At 41.6% G+C, this 20,648-nt stretch overlaps 2 protein-coding genes across 3 annotated transcripts in view; one reads left to right on the top strand and one right to left on the bottom strand.

Annotated features, from left to right (window-relative positions):
* tmem117 (transmembrane protein 117) overlaps positions 1-20,648 on the bottom strand; it is a 50,369-nt gene that overhangs the window by 22,095 nt on the left and 7,626 nt on the right. For both annotated transcript variants that reach the window (XM_006782521.3, XM_035916074.2), the window contains exon 3: positions 4,289-4,421. In XM_006782521.3, the coding sequence (XP_006782584.1) occupies positions 4,289-4,421 (133 nt within the window). The remainder of the gene's footprint in view (positions 1-4,288; positions 4,422-20,648) is intronic.
* Positions 11,241-12,952, top strand: LOC148101996 (P2Y purinoceptor 1-like). Its single transcript, XM_087844383.1, has 2 exons — positions 11,241-11,301; positions 11,912-12,952. Exons 1-2 carry the CDS (start codon positions 11,241-11,243, stop codon positions 12,898-12,900), a joined length of 1,050 nt encoding a protein of 349 aa, XP_087700509.1. The 3' UTR covers positions 12,901-12,952.

Below are 20,648 nucleotides of genomic sequence, written 5' to 3'. Positions count from 1 at the left end.
CTTTATGACGAAGTATGACGACAACCTCAGCCACCGCTGACGTTCCAGGGAAACCGCACGTTAATGTAGTCAGAGAGAAAACGACAGTTTGATATAGCACCCAGACTGTGCTTAGAGATATTCTGAGCAAAGATAAAATAACTCTGAAGGGAAAAGCTTTACAATAACTAAACACATAAATACACAGTAATGACTCAGATAGCAACGTGAAACACGTGTGTAGGAGTGTGAAAGAAAACAGGAGGAGCTCTTAGAATGTACATGTAGGTGTAGGTAAAGGCAATCAATCCAAAGATATTCACTGTGATTTGCAAACTGTAAATGAGTTTCAATATTAAGACGTAAGAGTAAAGTATTTTGGACGACGTCTAAAACATTGAGCCATACCGAATATTAATCAGCATGCCGATCTAAGACTGACAAATTGTTATTTTCGTCACGCTTTAATCTGCCAATTATTTTCCCACTGAACGAAAGGATCTGCAAAAGGCACCAAAAAAAGTGATGATCACATTTTCAATGTTTTTGTGCCTTTGTAACGTCTTTCTGCTTTGATTTTAGGCTCCATATATCCCCTAAATCCCCAAATCACAAGGAAACAATTCAAATCAATGGTTCCAAATCAACCAGCTCTATAACAACAGCATGAAGTAACAATATAGTGTTAATATTTACAGGGAAATAAATTCAGAAAGGAGGAAGAAATGAAGCATCTTAACCCCTTTCATAACATGAATTATTTAAAAAAAAATACTACAAAGTGAGAAAATATAAACCTCTTTCTAGCGCATCATTAAATATAGGGCAGTTCATTGAACCCGCTGTATCATAGGCAGCACAAAGTCCCGCACGGCAAGCAACAGGAGGTATCCGCGTACCAGAACATGCTGTTTATTTAGCCTTTTGTCTGTGGTATTACCCCAGCTTAGTGCCAGACAAGCAAACAGACGGTCGAGGGGGACTTGCATGCATGCGACACAAAGGATCATGGTAAACCAAACAAATAAACTCATAGTGGCGTCTAATCTCACTGTAGTCAAATGTCACATCCAACCCTCTCCGCTCCTCGCTGAAGATATCCGTCCACTGCAAACCTCCCCCTATCCATTGCTCCACAATTCAATTGCTTAGCTTACACCCCCTCCTGCCCCGACAGCCCGGCATTCATCCATCTACCTCTGTCTTGGATAAGGAAGAAAAGAAATATAGATGTCATTTTTCAGCTTTAGCCTCCCCCACCGCCCATCCCACTCTAACTCTGTTTCAGATCAAACTTCCAGGCTTCCCCGCTTTTCTTCCACCTCTGCATACTTTACCTCCCCCCTTCCTCTAAATTAGTCATGATTAATGTGTGCGCCACGCATTGGGCCGTCTTAATTAAATAACACCATCTAATTAGGGACTGATTTCGGCTGGTAATGGTGCCGTAAGATGGCGAATGGGATTGCGCGGCGTGACAGAACATTCATGAAGCCCGTCAAACTCCCTGGGCGGTCACACTCCCCTGGTTTCGCACAAACAGCCCCCCCGCCTCCACCCTCCCCTAATCTGACAGTTACATTAAAATGCAAATAGCCCAGATGTGAGGGGTTCGGTAACAAGTGTAGATTACAGCTCCCAGGGAGCCACGGTGGATGAAGCCTTTTCCTGATGTGACATAAGCCAGGTAACAGGTTGATCGCTGTTGACCTACAAGTGGCTGTTTAAATATTGGCTAACATGCAGTTGGACGTGCAAGATTACACAGTCTGGAAACCTCTTTCAGCTGAGTGATAGCAGCACTGATGAATCCATTGTACATGACTAATCATGACTAAATACTTGTCATCCAAGAAAAAGAAAAAGAAAATATGATATGCCATCTCTTATCAGCGAATGTCTGGCGTCCTGATGGCACAGTTTATCTTTTTATTTATTTATTTTTTTCCTTGCAGATTTAGAATTGGATTTAATTAAATCAAGCTCAAGACCAACTGAAAGGTCAAAGAAAATTAAAGCATATTAATGAGCGCAGGGCATGGCCAGCATACAGCATCAGGTCAGCGAGCCAACACCCCTCCACACATACACGCACATACTCAGACACCCAATTCAACACACACACACACACCTGCTAACTTGAGCGAGGTGAAAGACGTGAACAATATGGGTTGTGTGTGCGTGTGTGAGTGCGGGCCAAACCCCTGTCTGGCCACCAGAAAAGCGTCCCCTGCAGTGCAGCAACATGGCAAGATGTCAAAGCTGGAAAACCCCGTGCCTGCACCACCTTCTCTTTAAAGACTCATAGAGGTAATGATCCCTCACAGGAGCTTCTTCTTTCAGTATAAATAAATAAGGTAAAGCAGCGTTCGTCCTCACAGGAGGGGGGCAGCTGCAGCCACAAAGGGATATTGTACTTTTCCTCTGGGCTGTGGCAAGAGAGAAAAAACTCCAACGGTCTCGCTGCAGGAGGAGGGAGCGCTTTGAGGAGTGAAAGGAGGCGATGCAAATAGGGTTTTGGACACAGATCAAAAGACTTAAGTTTCACTGCATCATCAGGGCTGAAGCACTTCTCCCACTGCCCGCCACGCTTCTTCCCTCCCTCCCTCCGTCACCTTTTTTCGCTCACGTTGCTGCATACATTGCTATCACAGCCCAGAGCCCGGTTTTCTGAGGGAGCGTCCTGGCAGAGTGTGAACATTGCTCTTACATGTCGGTCTTGAACAGAGATGTGAACACTAATGGTTTTTGGCAGGGCCCGGGTCCTTGGTGGACACACTGTTGGAGCCGAAAGAAAACAAGCGAGGGATAGAGGGACAGGAGGGGGGGGCGGGTGGGAGCAAGTGCAGAAAATAAATAAATTAATAAATAAAAAATGAAAGGAAAAAAAAAACTGAGCAGGTGTCTTGGCGGCGGCGGCCTAACTCGCTTTACAACAGCACCATCTGTCTTCACGAGTAGAGCTTTACAGCCCCACTAACTGCTGTAACTCTCCACACATCCAAAGCAAACAGGGATGGGTTTTAGTGTAATTGCTTAATTGGCCGTTACAGCTGCCATTTTTACTTATCTATTTATTTTTCATATGTAGACAACTGATGAATCTGATGCATGAACAGAATGTGTAACTTGCACATGTTAAATGTAAATGATAAGTTACGCCTCTGGAAGCGTCTGAACATGTCATTATTTCTCCCCCATCACTATTATCCAGATGTCATTTTAAGACTGTTCAGAAAGGCAGTGACAGAGTAAAAACTAAAGCCCCCCCTTCCTCAATGATTCAAGACTGAAATGTTAAAATAAGGGTCTTCTCTGTGACAGATGGACTCGGCAGAACTGCGAGGGGAACTTTTCCCTGAGCAAGCAGCATTCGACGTCTCAGCAGACCCCCCTTCCCAGACCTCCTCTGGCCCCTTTGCTAGGCCGTCCACTTCCCGTCTCTCGGACAGCGAGACACAGAACAAGATGGATGCCGGTGCCACCGTGCCGGCCGGCGTGACAGATGGGCCGATTATACAAACTCATCCCTCTGGCCATAGAAAAACACCACACCTTGCCTATAGCTAATAGCCGTCATCTGCCTGCACCTCATGGATAGCTCAAGCTCCTTGTTAATATGGAAAAGCAGTGCTGTATGGACACACGACAGCCCTGGCCTTCCCTTCGTGACAGCTTGTACCTGAAAAGACAGCTGCCACACTTTCTTTCTTTCTTTTAACAGGCCAAACAGATAAAATGGTAAATCACCTTGCTGCGACCTCGTGTCTGGCTGGCTGGCCCGCTTCAAGGGCATGTTTTCCTTCATCTAGATGGCCACATTGCAAATGCAATAAACTGATTTCTGTCACGGGCTTGATGTGTGGGTGTGGGAGCTCTGCTGTGGTTTCTCAGCAGGAAAGCTGGCGCAGCGGTAGCTAAAAAACACGAGACCCCAGACTGAGTGACAAGGGGAAAAAAAAACAACAAAAAACAACATTTTGGTTTTAAGCCAGAGAGATGTCAAGAACACATTAAAAAAATAAATAAATAAAAGTCAAGATCGTGGGAGAATAAGTGCAGGTGCTAAAGGTGATCTTTCAGGATTAACCACCCTCCACTTTGTCTGCCCTCACCTGAGATTTAAAGTCAGGGCTGATTAATCAGACCGGTATCGAGTCTCTATTCAGGCAAGACGTTTAGATCAATCACACCAGCCAAAGGGGAGCATACAATGGCCCTAACAAATGGGAAGCACAGAATGAGGAGGTAAGGAGGGTGGGGGTAGGAAGGAGCAGAAAGAGAGAAAGAGAGAGATTGAACGTCTTACTTCATGCTCCCAGCCATCAGCAGGAAAAGGTTGTAGATGTGTGAGAAGATGAAGAGGAAGAGGATGGTGCTGAAGAACATGGTCATCCAGGAGCCATGATCCTCGCGGAACATTTTCAGGCGCAGGTATCGACCTAAAGGGAGCACGACAAGGACACTGCCGTCAGTGGCGCTTCAAACAGCATGTCAACCTGCTAACACGTATGGCCGCGAAGATGGGGATGAAAGTAAATTAATTAGTCGGAGATCAATAATGTCCTCCGCAGCCAGACACGTGCCCTTTACACAGTGAAATTAAGATTAAGGACCAGTTAAAGGCGTCACTTCTAGCGCCCTGAAGTAAGGGCCTTTTCCTGACCGGTTTCAGGATGTCGTTATATCTGCTGACGATGCCAACGATGGATGTCTGCTTGTGTTTCATGACGCTTACAGTTTAGAGAAATTATTCAGACATTTGTGACCCGTGGTGTTTTGTTTTAAATACAGTCCTGGCTTTGAATCAAATTATGGTGAAATACCTTTCTGGCAGAGTATAAGATTGATTCAGATACGCAGCCTTCTGCACAGAACACATAATCAAAGAAAGCTGGTGGCAGGACTCAACACAACTCTGAAGGTTATTTTGTACACTAGTAAAACTACAGCTATTTTGGCTTTTGTAATATGACTCCTGTTTAATATATTTACACCTTAAAGTCACACTTGGTGGTTAGAGTGGGATGAAAAGGCATTTATTTTGTAAGTAAGAGGATGGGAAAAGAGCAAGTGTGAAGCAAAGACACGCATAACTTAACTGCACAACACCTGTCAAAGTCCTCGGACTAAAACCCAAAAGTGCTCACACAACAGAAGCAATCTGTTTTGCACATTTAGTGTGCTTCTTCCTACCACCTGGGTCAAATCGACTCTTAAACTAAATAGATGACACTTAAATATACTAAGAGATTCCCAAAAGATTTTACATTGCAGATTTATAAAATCGGAATAATCACAGAAGAAATTCATGAAAAGGATCAGAAAATTTATTCTTTTTCACCAAAAGTATCATTTTGTTTGACTCTTGACGATCTCAACAAAGGTATTAGCAGGCTAGCTCGGCAGAGTGTGTCATCTTCTAACCGCAGCGCTGATGGCTTGAAGTGTCCTTGGAGAACGACACCTTACAAGGTGGTTTGCTGCCTTTAGCGTCTGAGTGAGAATGGAATGGATGAGTGAGAGGCCAATTACAAAGCACTTTGGATAAAAGTGCTAGGAAAATGCAAGCAATTTTGTTTTTGGCAGCTCTGCTTGAAACATCCATATAAATATTAGCTAATAGAGAGGACATACCTCCATGCCATTGCAATTAGAAGTATTGAAAATCTGATTTTCAATAATCAATTTCAACTGAAATGTGCTCATTGAGGGCTTTTTCCTGGCTCAGAATGGGCAGGTTGGAGGGGCGGGGGTGGGGGGGGGGGGGGGTGACTGAGCACAAAAACACAATTAATACAAAGTCAAATACATCAGTGTGTGTTGCCTCATTTGGCAGAAAAGTAAACATATCCTGTTACTTCTGTCCCTTTCACTTACAATGCAAGTAAAATAAATCCAGTTAACAAATAACTGTATTACAATGCAGGTGATGTGAGAGATCCGTGAAGAATGTCTTTATTTAAAAAATAAATAAACAAAACACAGTTTGGCACACTGACTGAACATTGATTTTCTGTTACAAACAGTTAGACCACAGGCATATAAAGATGGATCCAGCTTTCAGGTCAATGCAAAAGTGCCTTACATTTGCACTTCATCTGCAGGCCACTAGATGGCGATACCTGTGGTTGCAAAAAGACTATACAAGCCTCTGAGGAAACAGCTTTCTGACTTGAACTCTGTAAACACTTTTATAATGAGTTCAGTGCTCAGTCACTAGTTTTTGGGTTACGCTGAATAAAAAATTAAGTCTATTTTATAAATCTGTCCCTGCTATGTTTCAAAGTGGAGGATTATCACTGGTGTGAAACCATCCTCTAAAAGCTAACAACATGTGATTGTCATTAGCAAGTCACAAGCCACAAGCCAACCATTGTGGTTTCAATGTCAGACCTGCTCACATCCCATCACATAGATCTTTTTTGCAACCTAGATGGCGACAGTAGACACGCTTCCGGGATTAAAAAATGGGACTTCAGAAACCAATGGGTGGCGTCACGGCGGCTGTGTCCATATTTTACAGGGAGCCAAGTTGTGACATACTGATGACATCACTAGACCGTCATCTGATTAACTTTCTGAGCTCCACCCAAAGCTGCAGGAGCTCTTATACAACCAAACTAAGCAGCAGCTGCCAGGAAGCTGAATTAAATATTTAAAAAATTGTGAAGTGCCCCTTTAAATTAAACAGCAATTCCAAGAAAACTTCAAAGCATCTGACAGTCAGTGTCCCCAACCATCAGCTGCTTCAAGGTAACTCTGCTGAGTGTTAATTAAGGAATCCTGGATGAGTAAGCTTGGCTATAGTAGTCCATTTCCACTGTTTATAACAGTATGTGCACACACACACACACACACGCACGCACAGTCTCTGCTTCATCTCTGTGAGCTGTGATCCAGTGCCAGAAGCGGCCATCTTCCCAGGAACAACTCTTTGTTTTCCTCTCTTCGAGCTCAGTCAGCGTCCCTTTGAGTTACAGCTCCCCGAAGAGCTCATTGTGTTTGTGTTCACAAGCGCGCGCACACAAACACAGCCAGAGAGAGACAGCAAAGCAGAATGCTCCATTTATTTTCCCATTACAGCCTGGCTGGTTTACTCTTGAATAGTTTTACATGCTGTTCGATCTCTGCTTGCTCGCTGTCAGTTTTTTCCACTGTGCACATAAAAAAAACCAAGAGGTTGACATTCCTAAGGAGTGGAAGGGGCGCTGAGATTAAGAAAAAAAAAGTGAGGTTATAATGAATGAAAATCCTGCAGAAAATGAACTTGATATGTAAAAAAATATATATACATATTTATAATTATCTTGCTGGATTAGTGAAAGCTTTGATTATTGATTGCAAGTACTGCAGAGAATAGAGAGCTGAAAGTTCTCCTGAAAACATTACTCCTCCTCAATTTTTGAGGGGTGGGAGGGAGCAGTTGAAGCAAAAGCAAAGTGGCCTGGTGTGAGGCCACACCATACGTCTTTTTGTCTGTGGTATTTCAGGGCTCATCACAGTTGCATAATTGAATTGACTTGCATGGGTGAACTTAATTGCCTCCGGTGCCACTGAGTCCTCGCTTAGATGTAGATGCACAGTGCGGATCGGCACATCTGACTTTTAAAGCAGCACGCTGAGCCATCGAACACGGGGTTCTCTCATTGCCTGTATGGGCAGGATTGAACTCGGGGGGTGATTCAAGGCTATTCAGTCAAGCCTTTTGAGTCACTGCAACTCCCCACCGTGGAGGATCCCGATAAGGCGTGATTCATGAGCAATGTCTACTGCAAGGCTCGGCCTGGCTGGGGACAACAACAACACCACACATGGACAAGAAAGCCACACACATAAACACAAGATTAACTAAAGAAAAAAAAGATAGACAGAGAGAAACTGGGACACTTTGCATGTCTTTAAATCACAGTGCAAACACACAGACATTACATTCTGATCCCCGTTACGTTTATAGTGTCGTTCTTCTGAAACTGTTACTAAAGTTCTGTTTGGGATGACATCATGCCCAAATTCCCTCAAGTCGTTTCTATCTAAATCAATGATGCAGCTCTGTCTCCATCTACTGGCGACAATTTGACACTGCACTTAACCGCCTTCATAGCACGTTTACCAAAGTTTTTTTAATAAAGCGTAAAATATGGCAGAATCTTTGGGACATAAAACATTACACCAGTATTTTGTGCTTTATTTTTCATTACAAATAGGCTGTATCATCTACTATTAGCCATCATCTGACAGTTTTCTTCCTAAGTCACTTCTATTAAATGCTAAATCTGTGTCTGCAGGGTCCTCTCTGTCTTTATGGTCACCAGTCTCCACCTCTATTTGATATTTCGGGGAAGTGCTCGGGTTACAAAATCATAATCCACTCACAGGTCACACAGACAGTAAAAACTAACAGAAGTCAGCAATCAATCATCCACTGGCACACGTGGACAAGCAATTGCGCCTGATATTTAAACAGTACTTCTGTTTAATCCTCTTTTTGTTGTGTTGTGCGGATGTACAGATACACAGACACACACACACAGCACAGATAAAGCAGCAGCGCGCTGATAGCTCCAGTCACATGGGAAACAAACAATTGGTGGTGAAGCATTGAAGCCAGCTTGAGATATGATCCCTCCATCATGACACAGCTCTTAAAAAGTGACAGTACAGCACCAAGTAAAGAAGGTAAGATCAAATCTCAATTTTAAATACTTTCATTAGTTAGTTTATTGTAAATGAAAGTATTAAAACTTAACATTAAGCTTCTGAGGCAAAAGTAGTTGTTGACATAATTAGTAAATGGTAAATGGAACAGTACTTATATAGTGCCCTGCAATTTAATTCAAGCACTCAGGAGCAAAAGAAGATTCCCAGTTTGATTCTGGAAGGAGAAACAAATCCTTTTTTTTTGGTTTTTCAAATTAAACATGCAAAGCTTCCTGCTGTGGAAAGAACTGATTACTTACATGTACAGTATACCAGTGTGACAAATGTTTCACTGTCATTTACACATTTTAAATAACCAAAGCAGACATTTTTCTGTTCTCCCTTTCAGAGGGTGCTAAGATGTGAATTATTAAAGGTCTGCTCACCTGAGCAAAATGAATGTTTGATCTCTGATTAAGTGCAAACATCGGCTAACATGGTGGAGGGAACAGATCAACAGTCCCCTCAGGTTTCATTGCTCACAGCAGACAATCAAGCACTCACTTCCTGGACACACTGGTGATGCTCAGAGATTACAGAGACAGTAGTGTAAATACAGAGAGCCCTGAGAGAGAGTGGGGAAACATCTTACTTTAAGTACTCAGCAGAGTCAGTGAAACAAATGAAAACATCTGACTTGGGGCGGAAAAAACTATTGAATACAAAAGTGCAGTATTTTGAATGCAGTCTTAAAATACAGAATAAGAATGACATAAAACATTAAAGTTACAGCATTCAGAATGCATAACATTTTGCTTTCCAATCTTATATGATGAACTTTGACAAAGGACATTAACTGCCATCGACCTATGAGTAAATAAGATAACATTTACCGTTGACAGTGGCTGATATTTATCTTATGTTTAACATCACTTTTATAGCCTTTATATCTAAGGGTCAAGATTTCTAAAGGTGTTAGCCTAGATTTAATCATTTGGGAAATTCGAATTTTGAGTTAGAGCTTTTTTAAGATCTGTGGGGAGGATGGTTTAACGTTTACGTGTGTCCGTGTAAATATAGTGCTAGAATGAGGCAAGAGGGGCAACACCATTTCTTGACCATTAACATTGATTTCAAAGGCTACAAGAAGATTTCAAGAACCCCACTGCTGTACCTGGAAAATCACAATTTTACATTTGTGAACACACAAAATGCGATTTTATGAGATGAGATTCAGTTTGATGCAAAAACACACTGTAGAATAGAGACGGATATTAATAATAACTCATTTTTAAATGCAAAGTGGTCTATAAACAGGGGTACACATAAGTGGTCCGCAGTAGGGGTGGGTTTTTATAATCAATTTATCGATTAAAATCGATTCTGGCTTGGATAACGTAAAATCGATTCATTAAAATCCTGAATCGATTTTTTAATATAAATTTATTTTGCCCGAAATGCCAGAATCTCAGGTGAAATCTCACAAAATTTCAACAACCACCAAACAGCTAAGACAGTAAATGAGAGCAGGAACACGGATTCTGCACAAAGACGTAAACACACAGCGCAACCAGCGGATCAGAATTAGTTAGATGTCGCCTTTCTCACAGTCGGGGCTGAAAGCCGACAGCTTGCTGATTCTGATCTGTCGGCGGGTCCGCGCTTTGTGTTCACGCCCTTTTTGTGCTGATTCTAAAACTGTTAGTTTGATGTCTCTCCAAACAATATTGACCGAACCAGCAGCAAAAGAAGATCCAAACTACGCTTCACATAAACATCGTCATGTATTCACTCTGACTTTTACTGTTTTGCTTCGACCACCATGCACAGCTCTCTCGCTCTCTCTCTCTCTCTCCCCCCTCTCTTTTCTCTCTCTCTTTCTCTCGCACAAGTCTACCGTTGTTTACAGCGCTGTCGGCCGACGTTTTTTTTTTCGTTTTATATACTTCCGAAAAGAAAACCTAATTTCTGCCGTTCAATACTGAACAAATTTAAACTTTTTAAAATTATGCAAAATGCAAAACGCTTAGCCGTGTCTCTAATAAAACCGCTGTAACTTCAGAGGTAATGTTCATGTGTTGATTAATGGTTTTCTTTCATTTTTGATGTACTACAGAATATTTTTATAAAATCCCAGGCCAGGAAAATCGCCTTCATGTTTTTCTGTGTTTTATCCTCAGCCACTTTGACACAAAGGCCTCTGCTGTGATGCTCCCACCTTTGATAAAGTCTTGCGTGTGTCAGCTTCATTTTTATAGATACAAAAATATGTAAATGCACTGATCTGAATTATAATATTTCTGACTGTCAAAATTTCCCAGATTCAAATCGAAGTTAATCGAATCGAATCGAATTAAATCGAATCGTGGATCGAATCGATTCGGGACCTTGTGAATCGGAATTGAATCGATTCTAGAAATCAGTGACGATACCCAGCCCTAGTCCGCAGGTGCGCCTGCGCTGTCAAGATAAAAGACGCACACCAGATAAGAAGTTGCAATACGCGTTTGCATACATAAGATTTTCTGGAGGAGGACAAACATTTGTTTAGAACTCTTAAAGATGTCGAAGAAGCAAGCTCCTTTAAGCACTTACTTTGGTGTTCCTCCACCTCCAAAGAAATGTCAGAAGGAGTCCGAACCGCAAAAGAAGCGCGTATTCTCGGAAAAGTGGTTGCAAGAGGTGAGCTGGCTTCAAACAAATGATAAACACACAGAGATGTGGTGCAGAATATGCCGTAAAAATCCCACTCTAGCCTACAAAAACAGTGCCTTTTCTATGTACGCAAACGCGCGTTGCAACTTATCTGGTCCGCGTCTTTTATTTTGACAGCGCATGCGCATGCGCACCTGCGGACCACTTATCTGCGCCCCTGTCTATAAATACATAGAGAGTGAAAAGAAGTAAAGAAGAGTGCATCATGGTAAGACCCAAACAGCCTATTGCAATGCAAAATTTAAATATGGTATCTTGTTAATTAATCAACTTTTTTCCTATAACACAAATGCAGGCTTATCAGACTTTGGTTGGATCTAGTTTCACATCAAACAGATGTGTGAGCTGTCTCCAGTTTGTCACCAACTTCTCAGCAATAGAGCAAATTACTCTTCAAATGTCCAAACATTCATATGACAGACAAAGCAGCTCTAAGGCTACATTCGGTAAATTAGACATCCAACTATCCTCATAGTAATGTTGACCACTCACATTGGTTTAAGCCAACCTTTAAACACATAAACATATTCAAAACTACTGTAGTAAAAACTAACAACTTCCTGTCCTTAAATCCCAGACGAGCTTCTCGTGTTCCTGAACCAGTCAACAGAATTCTGCAACCATTTTGAGGACAGCTATTGGTATTGCTACATCGTGCTGGTGCTCTTTGCTTTCACTGTTCCGGTGGGACTGCTGGGAAATCTAGCAGTGCTCATCAACCACACCTGCTTTAGGAAAACCTCAAGCTCCAGCAACATTTTCCTGCTTAACCTGACTCTGTGTGACTCAGGGTGGATCCTCACACTGCCCTTCTCCCTCTACATTACCATGAGGAGGCCCCACATCACAAACATACAGATCTTCTGTCAGTTCAAGACGTCCTCCTTCAACATCAACATATATGGCAGCATCCTCTTCCTGACTCTAATCAGTTTCGACCGCTTCGTTGGCACAGTGCACCCGATCAGTTCTCTTCGTTGGTGGAATGCGGGTAAAGCCAAACTGTGCTCCTTCTGCGTGTGGGTGTTGGTCGTCCTTAGCTCCATTCCTGACTTATTTCTAACTTTTTCTATTCAGCCCACAGAAAATGTCACTGTGTGTGTGGACCAGATCCAAGATCCTTTTTACTATGTCAGAACAGCCATCATTATCAGAACAACAATAGGCTTCCTGCTGCCGTTCACGGTCATGCTTGCTTTTTACACTATGACGGTTCGCGTTTTGAGGCGTCTCCCAAGAGGTCAAAGCAACCGAGCGAGAGGAAAGCCCCTACATCTCCTTACTGCCGCCATACTCGTCTTTGTGGTCTCCTTTCTGCCCTACCACACTATGGCCACCACCATGGTATTCATGAGGATATCTAACCTGGTGACCCCCTCCAACACCAATGTACTCTATGCTTGCTATGAGTTTTCTGAAGCCATGTGCAGTGTAAGCAGCTGCCTGGACCCAGTGCTGTATATTCTGTCAGGTGAACAATTCCAGAGGAAGTTCCTGGCATGGAAAAGAGTCCAATACAGGAGGTTCTGCTGCAGAGCCAGCAGGAGGATTGGGGTAATTGAGTGATTTGCTGGAGACAGTTTATGGCTAGTTACCTTAACTTGAATGAAAGTGGAATGAAAGGAATGAAAAAGTATAGTGCTGTGACTGACCATCTGGGATCAATGCAACAACACAGCAAGATTGCATTATTGTCTATTCTATATTACATAAACATTTGGTTAAGATGAAAATAAATCAGATTAATCAATAAATCTTCTGTGGTCTTATCCTTGTTTGTGCATTGAAGCTGTGCCTATTAAAATCTGTGCACAGCCAACTTCACACTCACTGATGTCAAAAGGCATAACACAAGCTTGAGTTTTGCTTATATAATGTATGAGAGTCATACAGGTGACAAATTATTTTCCAAAGACCTGAATAAAAAGTTCTTTAAGTACCTCATCCTCCAAGACCGTTAGCAATCAATAGCACAATCTATTTTGTGTCCACAGAATTTCTTAATATTACTAGTGTGCCAAGTCTGAATCACTGGCTTAATGATATTATACCACGACCAAGTCTTTCAATTTTCCTTTACTTTAAGCAGATTTTATTTGTTGCTTTACATCATATGACCAAAGTATTTCAGTTTCCTTGTTTTGGTGGCAGTGAGTCTTTTACTCATATAACAAATTCACCAATGTGGAAGTTTTCAACATTGGCGAATTTGGCCACAACTTCCCTGTTGGCAACACGGAATGCCACAAACACAACAACCAGCTGATCCGAGCAGAGGTGGGCAGAGTGTAAACAGGTAATCCACGACTTGCTGTGACAATAAAACAAGATTATTTTTAAACTGCATTGTCATATTACATTATGATAGTAAGGACTCTGTAACTGCGCATAACAAAAAATACCAAAATCTGTTTATGTTTTGTGCGTGTTTCGTGAAAAGAAAAATTATATCTACATCGGCCAAATATTGGTATCAATCTTAAAAATCCAGTCTCCGTTAATCTTTTTTTTTTGTACGTTCACACCTCAAAGCACAAATTAGTGTCTGTGAGTCAACACTGCATTAGGGCTGGGCTATATCATACCGTTCACGGTAATACCGGTGTAATTTTGGGCAACGATAGGAAAATGAAATATTGCGATAGAATATGGGTAAAACGCGCATGCGCAGTGCCTATGTTTACATACGCACATGGCGGCAACGCAGAATGAGAAGAGCGAAAGCAGATCGTTGAATGAAACAGATGAACCAGAATTGGTTTGTAAAAATGCTGCAACTTCAGTGGTGTGGAACTAGTTTAGCTTTTGTCTGTCAGATACACAACAAATCACTATTTTTGGTAGAGCATGCTAGCAGGCCGTTGTTATTACCATGTTGTTTGGAAAATACGGCACACTTAAATCAATCCTTTGATTTTTCTGAAAATCGACAGTGCCTTATGTTTGAATGCTGGTTGTGTTTACTGACCTCGAAACGATTTTATGTGGTACATAGCGCTCGAAAATCTGTCAAATGTTTCAGTACGACTTTGCTAAGCTACGAAGCCGCACTGCTTGATGGATTTCTTGGAGCATTACTGCTATCCTAGCCAGGAGCCTCGCGGAGTGATACGTACTGTGCTTCAACATAATATTACCGTATTGTGTGTGTATAACCTCTTTATAAGTTTTGTGGATATTATACATGGTTATGCTGACGATATGTCGGCCAGTTTCCTCTGGAAATGCCTTTTGGTTAAACTGTCAGCGAGAAATTTGCATTGTTACGTTTTTATATAACTTTATTGCACATAATAAAACAGCTGCTTGTTTAAGTGAAAATATATCAGCACGGTGGCACGGTGGTTAGCACTGTTGCCGCACAGCAAGAGGGTCCTGAGTTCAATTCCAACATCTGGCCGGGGTCTTTCTGTGTGGAGTTTGCATGTTCTCCCCGTGTTTGCGTGGGTTCCCTCCGGGTACTCCGGCTTCCTCCCACCGTCCAAAGACATGCAGCTTGTGGGGATAGGTTAATTGGATAATCCAAATTGTCACTAGGTGTGAGTGTGTGAATGAAAGTGAGTGCAAATAGTTGTCTGTCCCTGTGTGTTGGCCCTGCGACAGACTGGCGACCTGTCCAGGGTGTACCCCGCCTCTCGCCCTATGACAGCTGGGATAGGCTCCAGCGCCCCTCGCGACCCTGACAAGGATAAGCGGAAGCGAATGGATGGATGGATGGATACATTGATGGGGTTTTTTGCACTAATAAAGTTGTGGAGTTGTAAAGTATTTTGTCTAGTGTCAATTATCGTGTGTCAGTATCGTCAGTTATATTGTTATCGCAAATTTTCAAATGTATATCATGATAAATATTTTTGGTCACATCGCCCTGCTCTACACTGCATAGTACACTACTAATTTAAAACATCAGACCAGTCAAGTTCGAAGACCTTAAATGTCTGCTTATCAGAACTTTACTCATTTTTGAATGGATGTTTAGCCTGCTATGCTTTTCATAGCATGTCAATCATGTGAATTGTGTTCTTTATCAAATGTTCACCCCACACTGACTATCAGAGTCTATTACAGAGGGGCATCAAAGCTGATCGGACAGCTTGTGGTTGCCAAACAGTTTCCAAACACACTCTATGTCACCTGACCCTTAAGATTTTAACAATCCCTATATGAAGTTCAGGTTCTGACTTCAGCCTGTATCAAAACAGAAAGGCTCAGGTGCATTAAATATAATCCTGTTAGACACTTGTTATTTGTTAGTTATGGTGCCCGTACCTGTTCAAATATTTTGACTGTATTGCAGAGAAGTGGATGCTACCATGGAAAATGTGATCATCATCAACAATGTACCATCCATACTGATACCTGAACTACACATTGCACAGTCTTTGTATTGCAAACATTGCTCTGTATTCAAGTCATCTATTCATACACATTATACTGTAAACTGTGAGGGTTTGCATATAATGCATATGCACTTTCATCTATTTTAGGTTTCAGTATGCAGCACTATTGCATCTTGTTTTGATTCCAAACCTCAGAACAATCCTGCCCCCTTAGGATCTAAGAGTAAAAAAACAGAACACAAAAAACAACAACAAAAAAACAGAACAGAAACCATGAGTTTCCTCTCTATCTGCAGCTGAGCATGTGAACAGGACCAAACCCATTCATCACATCACTGCTGTGGCATCACTGTGAGGCAGGGTGAGGGGTGGGGGGTGTTTGTTGAAGCAGCTACGGCTACTAATGTCCCCAGAGCTGAGCACCTCTGTAACTAAGCATATGGATAATAAATCAGAGGTGGGAAAGTGACAAAAGAACTCCCTCCACTGGGAGACTGCAGCAAATAGAGCCGAGACATAGAGAGCTGGCAACTAGGCCACTGTACCACTGTACCTGTTCCAGTAAGCAGTGTGGAAGTTCTAGTTTTGTTATTTATGGCTTGGCTCTGAAGTCATACATTTCAGGTAAATAAGCAATTTCCTCTTGGCTGGTTTCCTTTGTTTGCTTGCTCTTTGTGTCTTTGTCTCCCTCTGCTGTTCAATTACTTGTCAGTTTTTGGTTTTTTAATTCTTGATCTGTAGTTTCATGTGATATTCCAGAGAATTTTTGAGGTTTGTATATCAACACAAGATAAAAGGCAAATTTCCCTTCACAACCAACAAAAAGGTTATGTTATTATCTCATAAAGGAAAGGTACGTTTCCAAATCCGATTTCCTTTTCTCCACTACGCCTGCTGCTTATGTAGTAGGAGGTGCAAGAGCCAGAATCCTGGGGAAATAACTTGTGTTACGTTTTTAGCTGACACACGCTTAGCTATGTCCAAGAGCTAGGAAAACACTAACTGAATTTCTAATGAAAATGGTGAGACTGAACCAAAGTAATGAATCTAAAAAACATTCCGTAGAGAGGTGCTGATGGTGCTCAAGCTTTATAACCTGTGTGCATTTAACCTTTCCTGGAGCCTAAGGTAGCACATTTATTTTTGTTCACACCTAAATTTACAATGACAGGGAAGTCAGGGAAACTGACTGCAACAAAAATTCACTTCAACAATTCATTATTTCGGAAAGACTTCCTGCTCACGACTGTAGCACATCATCTAAGAGACAAATGCACGGGCAATAAAATATCGCATAGCTACATACATATAAATATAACACACAGAGCCTCCTATCCTGCCACCCACACATTGACTCCTACACAGACTCAGTTCACTTTGACCTGCGGCCACATACTGCTGTACATAAGCCATGTCAGCCTTTGCTTGCCACAGTAATAACTCATGACAGAACCCAGATGGCATCCTGCAGGCTACAATCATCAAGACTAGGGAAAAGGGGATGAGAGGCACTCCAGCAACAGAGCAGCCAACATCACATCTCACAGTCTCTCTCTCTCTCTCACACACACACACACACACACACACACACACACACACACAGGTCTGTGACCATTGGAGGCCAACTCTCACATTACTTACAATTTTTTAAGAGCTATTCACAATATCTGGAGCCTTAAATGACTCATTCAGGTGGATAAGAGAAGTCATAGCTTGATTGAATGTAAGTGTCTGTAATAACATGCAAAGTAGGATCTAATCCAGTTAGGACAGTGCTCCACATGAATTAACATTACCCTTCACTTTGCCTTTTGGAATTCACAAAGCCTCAGAGAGAAATAGGTGAATATTTTATGCTAATATGGTCACTGAGGCAGCATTAAAGAGATGGGCAGTGTCATTTTCTGCAAAGTCAAAATTGACAAAATAGACGGCTGCATTTATACTAACCTAAACTAATTGTGTTCTAATGTTAAATTTTTGCTGTACTTTTTAAAACAATCTTCCTTTTTCACATTATTTCACCTGTAACACACTTATTAGAGCCCGACTAACAGGCTAATATTAGCAATTTAGCCATATATCGGTATCGGCATTTATAATAGCTATACCCATATAGTTACGTGGCTTTGCGCGACTGAGACTTGGAACACTGGGTCTGGCTCTAACAATTATTTCATTAGAAACTCATTGACATGAAACCCAGAGAACCCAGTATGACCCAAGATTTCATACAAATGTGTAATGACAGCCAGTCTTGCCTTGAATGACCAGAAGTCATTGGCTAGCACCCACTCGATTAGAGAGCAAACATAGCCTTGAGAGGCTGAATGGAGCAGGATAGGTTGTTGCTTGAGCCTCAAATGTCAACTTAAAAATCACACAAGTCACTCATCAAAGAGAGTTTATTCACTGTGGAAACACGGCGGTGCACCCATGCCTAACCCGTATAGCAACACGAATGAAAACTAGTTCAAAAAAAGTGTTATGCAGCAACTGGATTAAAAACTGTGTGGGTTTCTGAGAGGGGACATAATATATATATTGTGACAAATACCGCACAAAAAGAGGAAGGCTATGGGTGCAATTCACAGCAAAACATTTTCTAGGCCATGATAAATTATAAATGATGCAGGGGATGTGTCACCTTTCAAAACCGATGTCAGCTTCCAGGCCTGAGACACATTTCTATAAAGTTAGGCATGAAACTGCAAACAGTGTCAGAACTTTAGCTCTGGTTCAAGGGAACAAGAAGACACCCTCTTCTAAATGTGGATACAGGAAAAACAAAAAAAACCCAAAAAACAAAAAAACTTTCAGTCTGCCAAAGTGCTTTTTTTTTTTTAAAGATGCTCAGACCTTTGCATGGATTGTGTTCCTACCCAGAAGCATTCCCACTGGCTCCCTACGTATCAGAGGATAGAAGAGATAGTAGACTGATATCTGCGCAATGTTAGTGGGGGATATCACGATGAGCAGTAAGTGGGCCATGTGGGCCTGTGTGGCAGACTTATAATGGATGATAGATTTTATTGTGGGCCTGCTTCTGTAGTGCTTCTCTTATCCTCTACCTGTGTTTGTGATTGCATAACCGCTCCACTGAAATGTTGTGCATGGCATATCTCGCCTCTCCAACTCTCAGCCTCACTCAGACACACGCACAAACACACATCCGTGCATGTGCTTGCAAAATATCGCTGCTCTCTCACACTTACAGACACACACGCCCGCACACAGAAGTCCAAACCATCTGTTCAGAAGCTTGTTGAAGTGCATTAGTTGCACCTGGTTATGAATGAGCTGCACTCCTCTCCTACATACCTTAGAGCTAATGCAATTGCATTGACCCTGATACAGATCCACCGGGCCCTAGTGTAAAACCTGACATTAAACTGACTGAACTACATGCACACCTACTGTACATTACCATTATGAATCATGCAACTGACAAAATGCTGGTGGTGTAACACACCAAGGTTCTGGAGCTTCCACAACACTCCAGAACGGGAAAAATATTTTGTGTCAATGTGATTTTAAAATAATGTACAAATCCCAGTTTGAGCACTATGTGAATTATGAAAATAGTTATATAGTGGATTTATTTGTATGCAAACAGATACACGTGAGTCCCCTGTAGGTTCTTTTCCATCATCATGTTGCCTGTAGCCACCTGACGATGTGTTATCAGTACCAATAACACATCGTTTGTTATTGGACGATGCTGCTTAGCAATCGTCCAATAACAAACTAAAATCACAGACCAAGAAAATACTGTAGCATGGACATGTAATAGTTTGGGAACAAAATATCACAAAACTTACTTTTTAAAAAGCAACTTCGTTCCAATGAAGAAGTTAGACCTGCTAAACATTTTCTGACTGAAGTCTTGTATGAACGTTGAAAATGCTTTCGGAGTGCCAAATGCACAATGAATAAAATTTGATTAACCCGACTGTAATGAAATGGCAGCGGGCAATTTAAAATCTGCTGTTTTGGGGAGCAGTCTGACATTTTGGATAATACACTTAACCTCCGTTGCATCCAGTATATGTAACACGCTGGCTTTGCCAGTCTGATAAAATGAAGGCACTCTCTGGTGATGAGAGCCAGTGGGTATTTCCCTAACTCACAAGGATTTTCTCAATACAGCCAAGCAGATGAACAAAAATCAGGACAATTTACTTTATCCTCCATTCCTAATCCCGACCAAACTGGTCATGTGGTTAGATAGAAGGATGAATAGACCCTTTAATCTTTTCCTTTATTAGTCTGGTGGACAATATAAGTACTGCAGGTGGACCTAAAGAACACATTTACAATTAATTTTAAAACCTCCTTTTTACAATGTTTTGAAATTAAAATTGTTGTACTGATATTTAGATTAATAAAAATTAAACAAGAAAGAAAATAAAGCAATGCGATTTTGCATACAGAAGTGAATGGCTGGAAGACTCTTCAGCTATCAGGCCTCTATACTGTGGGACCAGCTCCCACTTTGGATTCCAGAGACAGATGCCCTCTCTACTTTTAAGATTAGGCTTAAATTTTCCCTTTTTGATAAAGCTTATAGTTAGGGTTGCATCAGGTGACACTGGACCCTTTTTTTGCATTTAATCATTAGTTATTTTTAAACTCTGGCTCTCTCTCACAGCATGTCTTTTGTCACCGATCGCAGCAGATGGCAGCCCCTGGTTCTGCCTGAGTGTTCTTCCTGTTAAAAGGGAGTTTTTCCTTCCCATTGTCACCAAGTGCTTGCTCATAGGGTTTGTGATATGTAATACTGCAGGGTCTTTACCTTACGACATAAAACACCTCGAGTCAACCAATACTGGATACTGGTACAATAGATATAGAGAGAGATAGACAACAACAAGGAATACCCCAGAAGATGAAAATGAAACCGTGAAAAAAACAAAACAAAGAAAGAAATATTTCATCTTAACCTTAATGTGATGATCAGAGTAGGGACTAAAG

This window comes from Neolamprologus brichardi, chromosome 7 (assembly GCF_056152115.1).
Source record: "Neolamprologus brichardi isolate AB-2024 chromosome 7, ASM5615211v1, whole genome shotgun sequence".
Lineage (NCBI taxonomy): Eukaryota > Metazoa > Chordata > Actinopteri > Cichliformes > Cichlidae > Neolamprologus > Neolamprologus brichardi.
This window is presented reverse-complemented; position numbering and strand designations above follow the sequence as displayed.

Bases quoted from the DNA above. Each gene is read 5' to 3' on its own strand.
- LOC148101996 (XM_087844383.1), top strand. From the start codon at position 11,241: ATGTCAGAAGGAGTCCGAACCGCAAAAGAAGCGCGTATTCTCGGAAAA. The intron at 11,302-11,911 runs GTGAGCTGGCTT...CTTAAATCCCAG, and splicing joins CGGAAAAGTGGTTGCAAGAG to ACGAGCTTCTCGTGTTCCTG.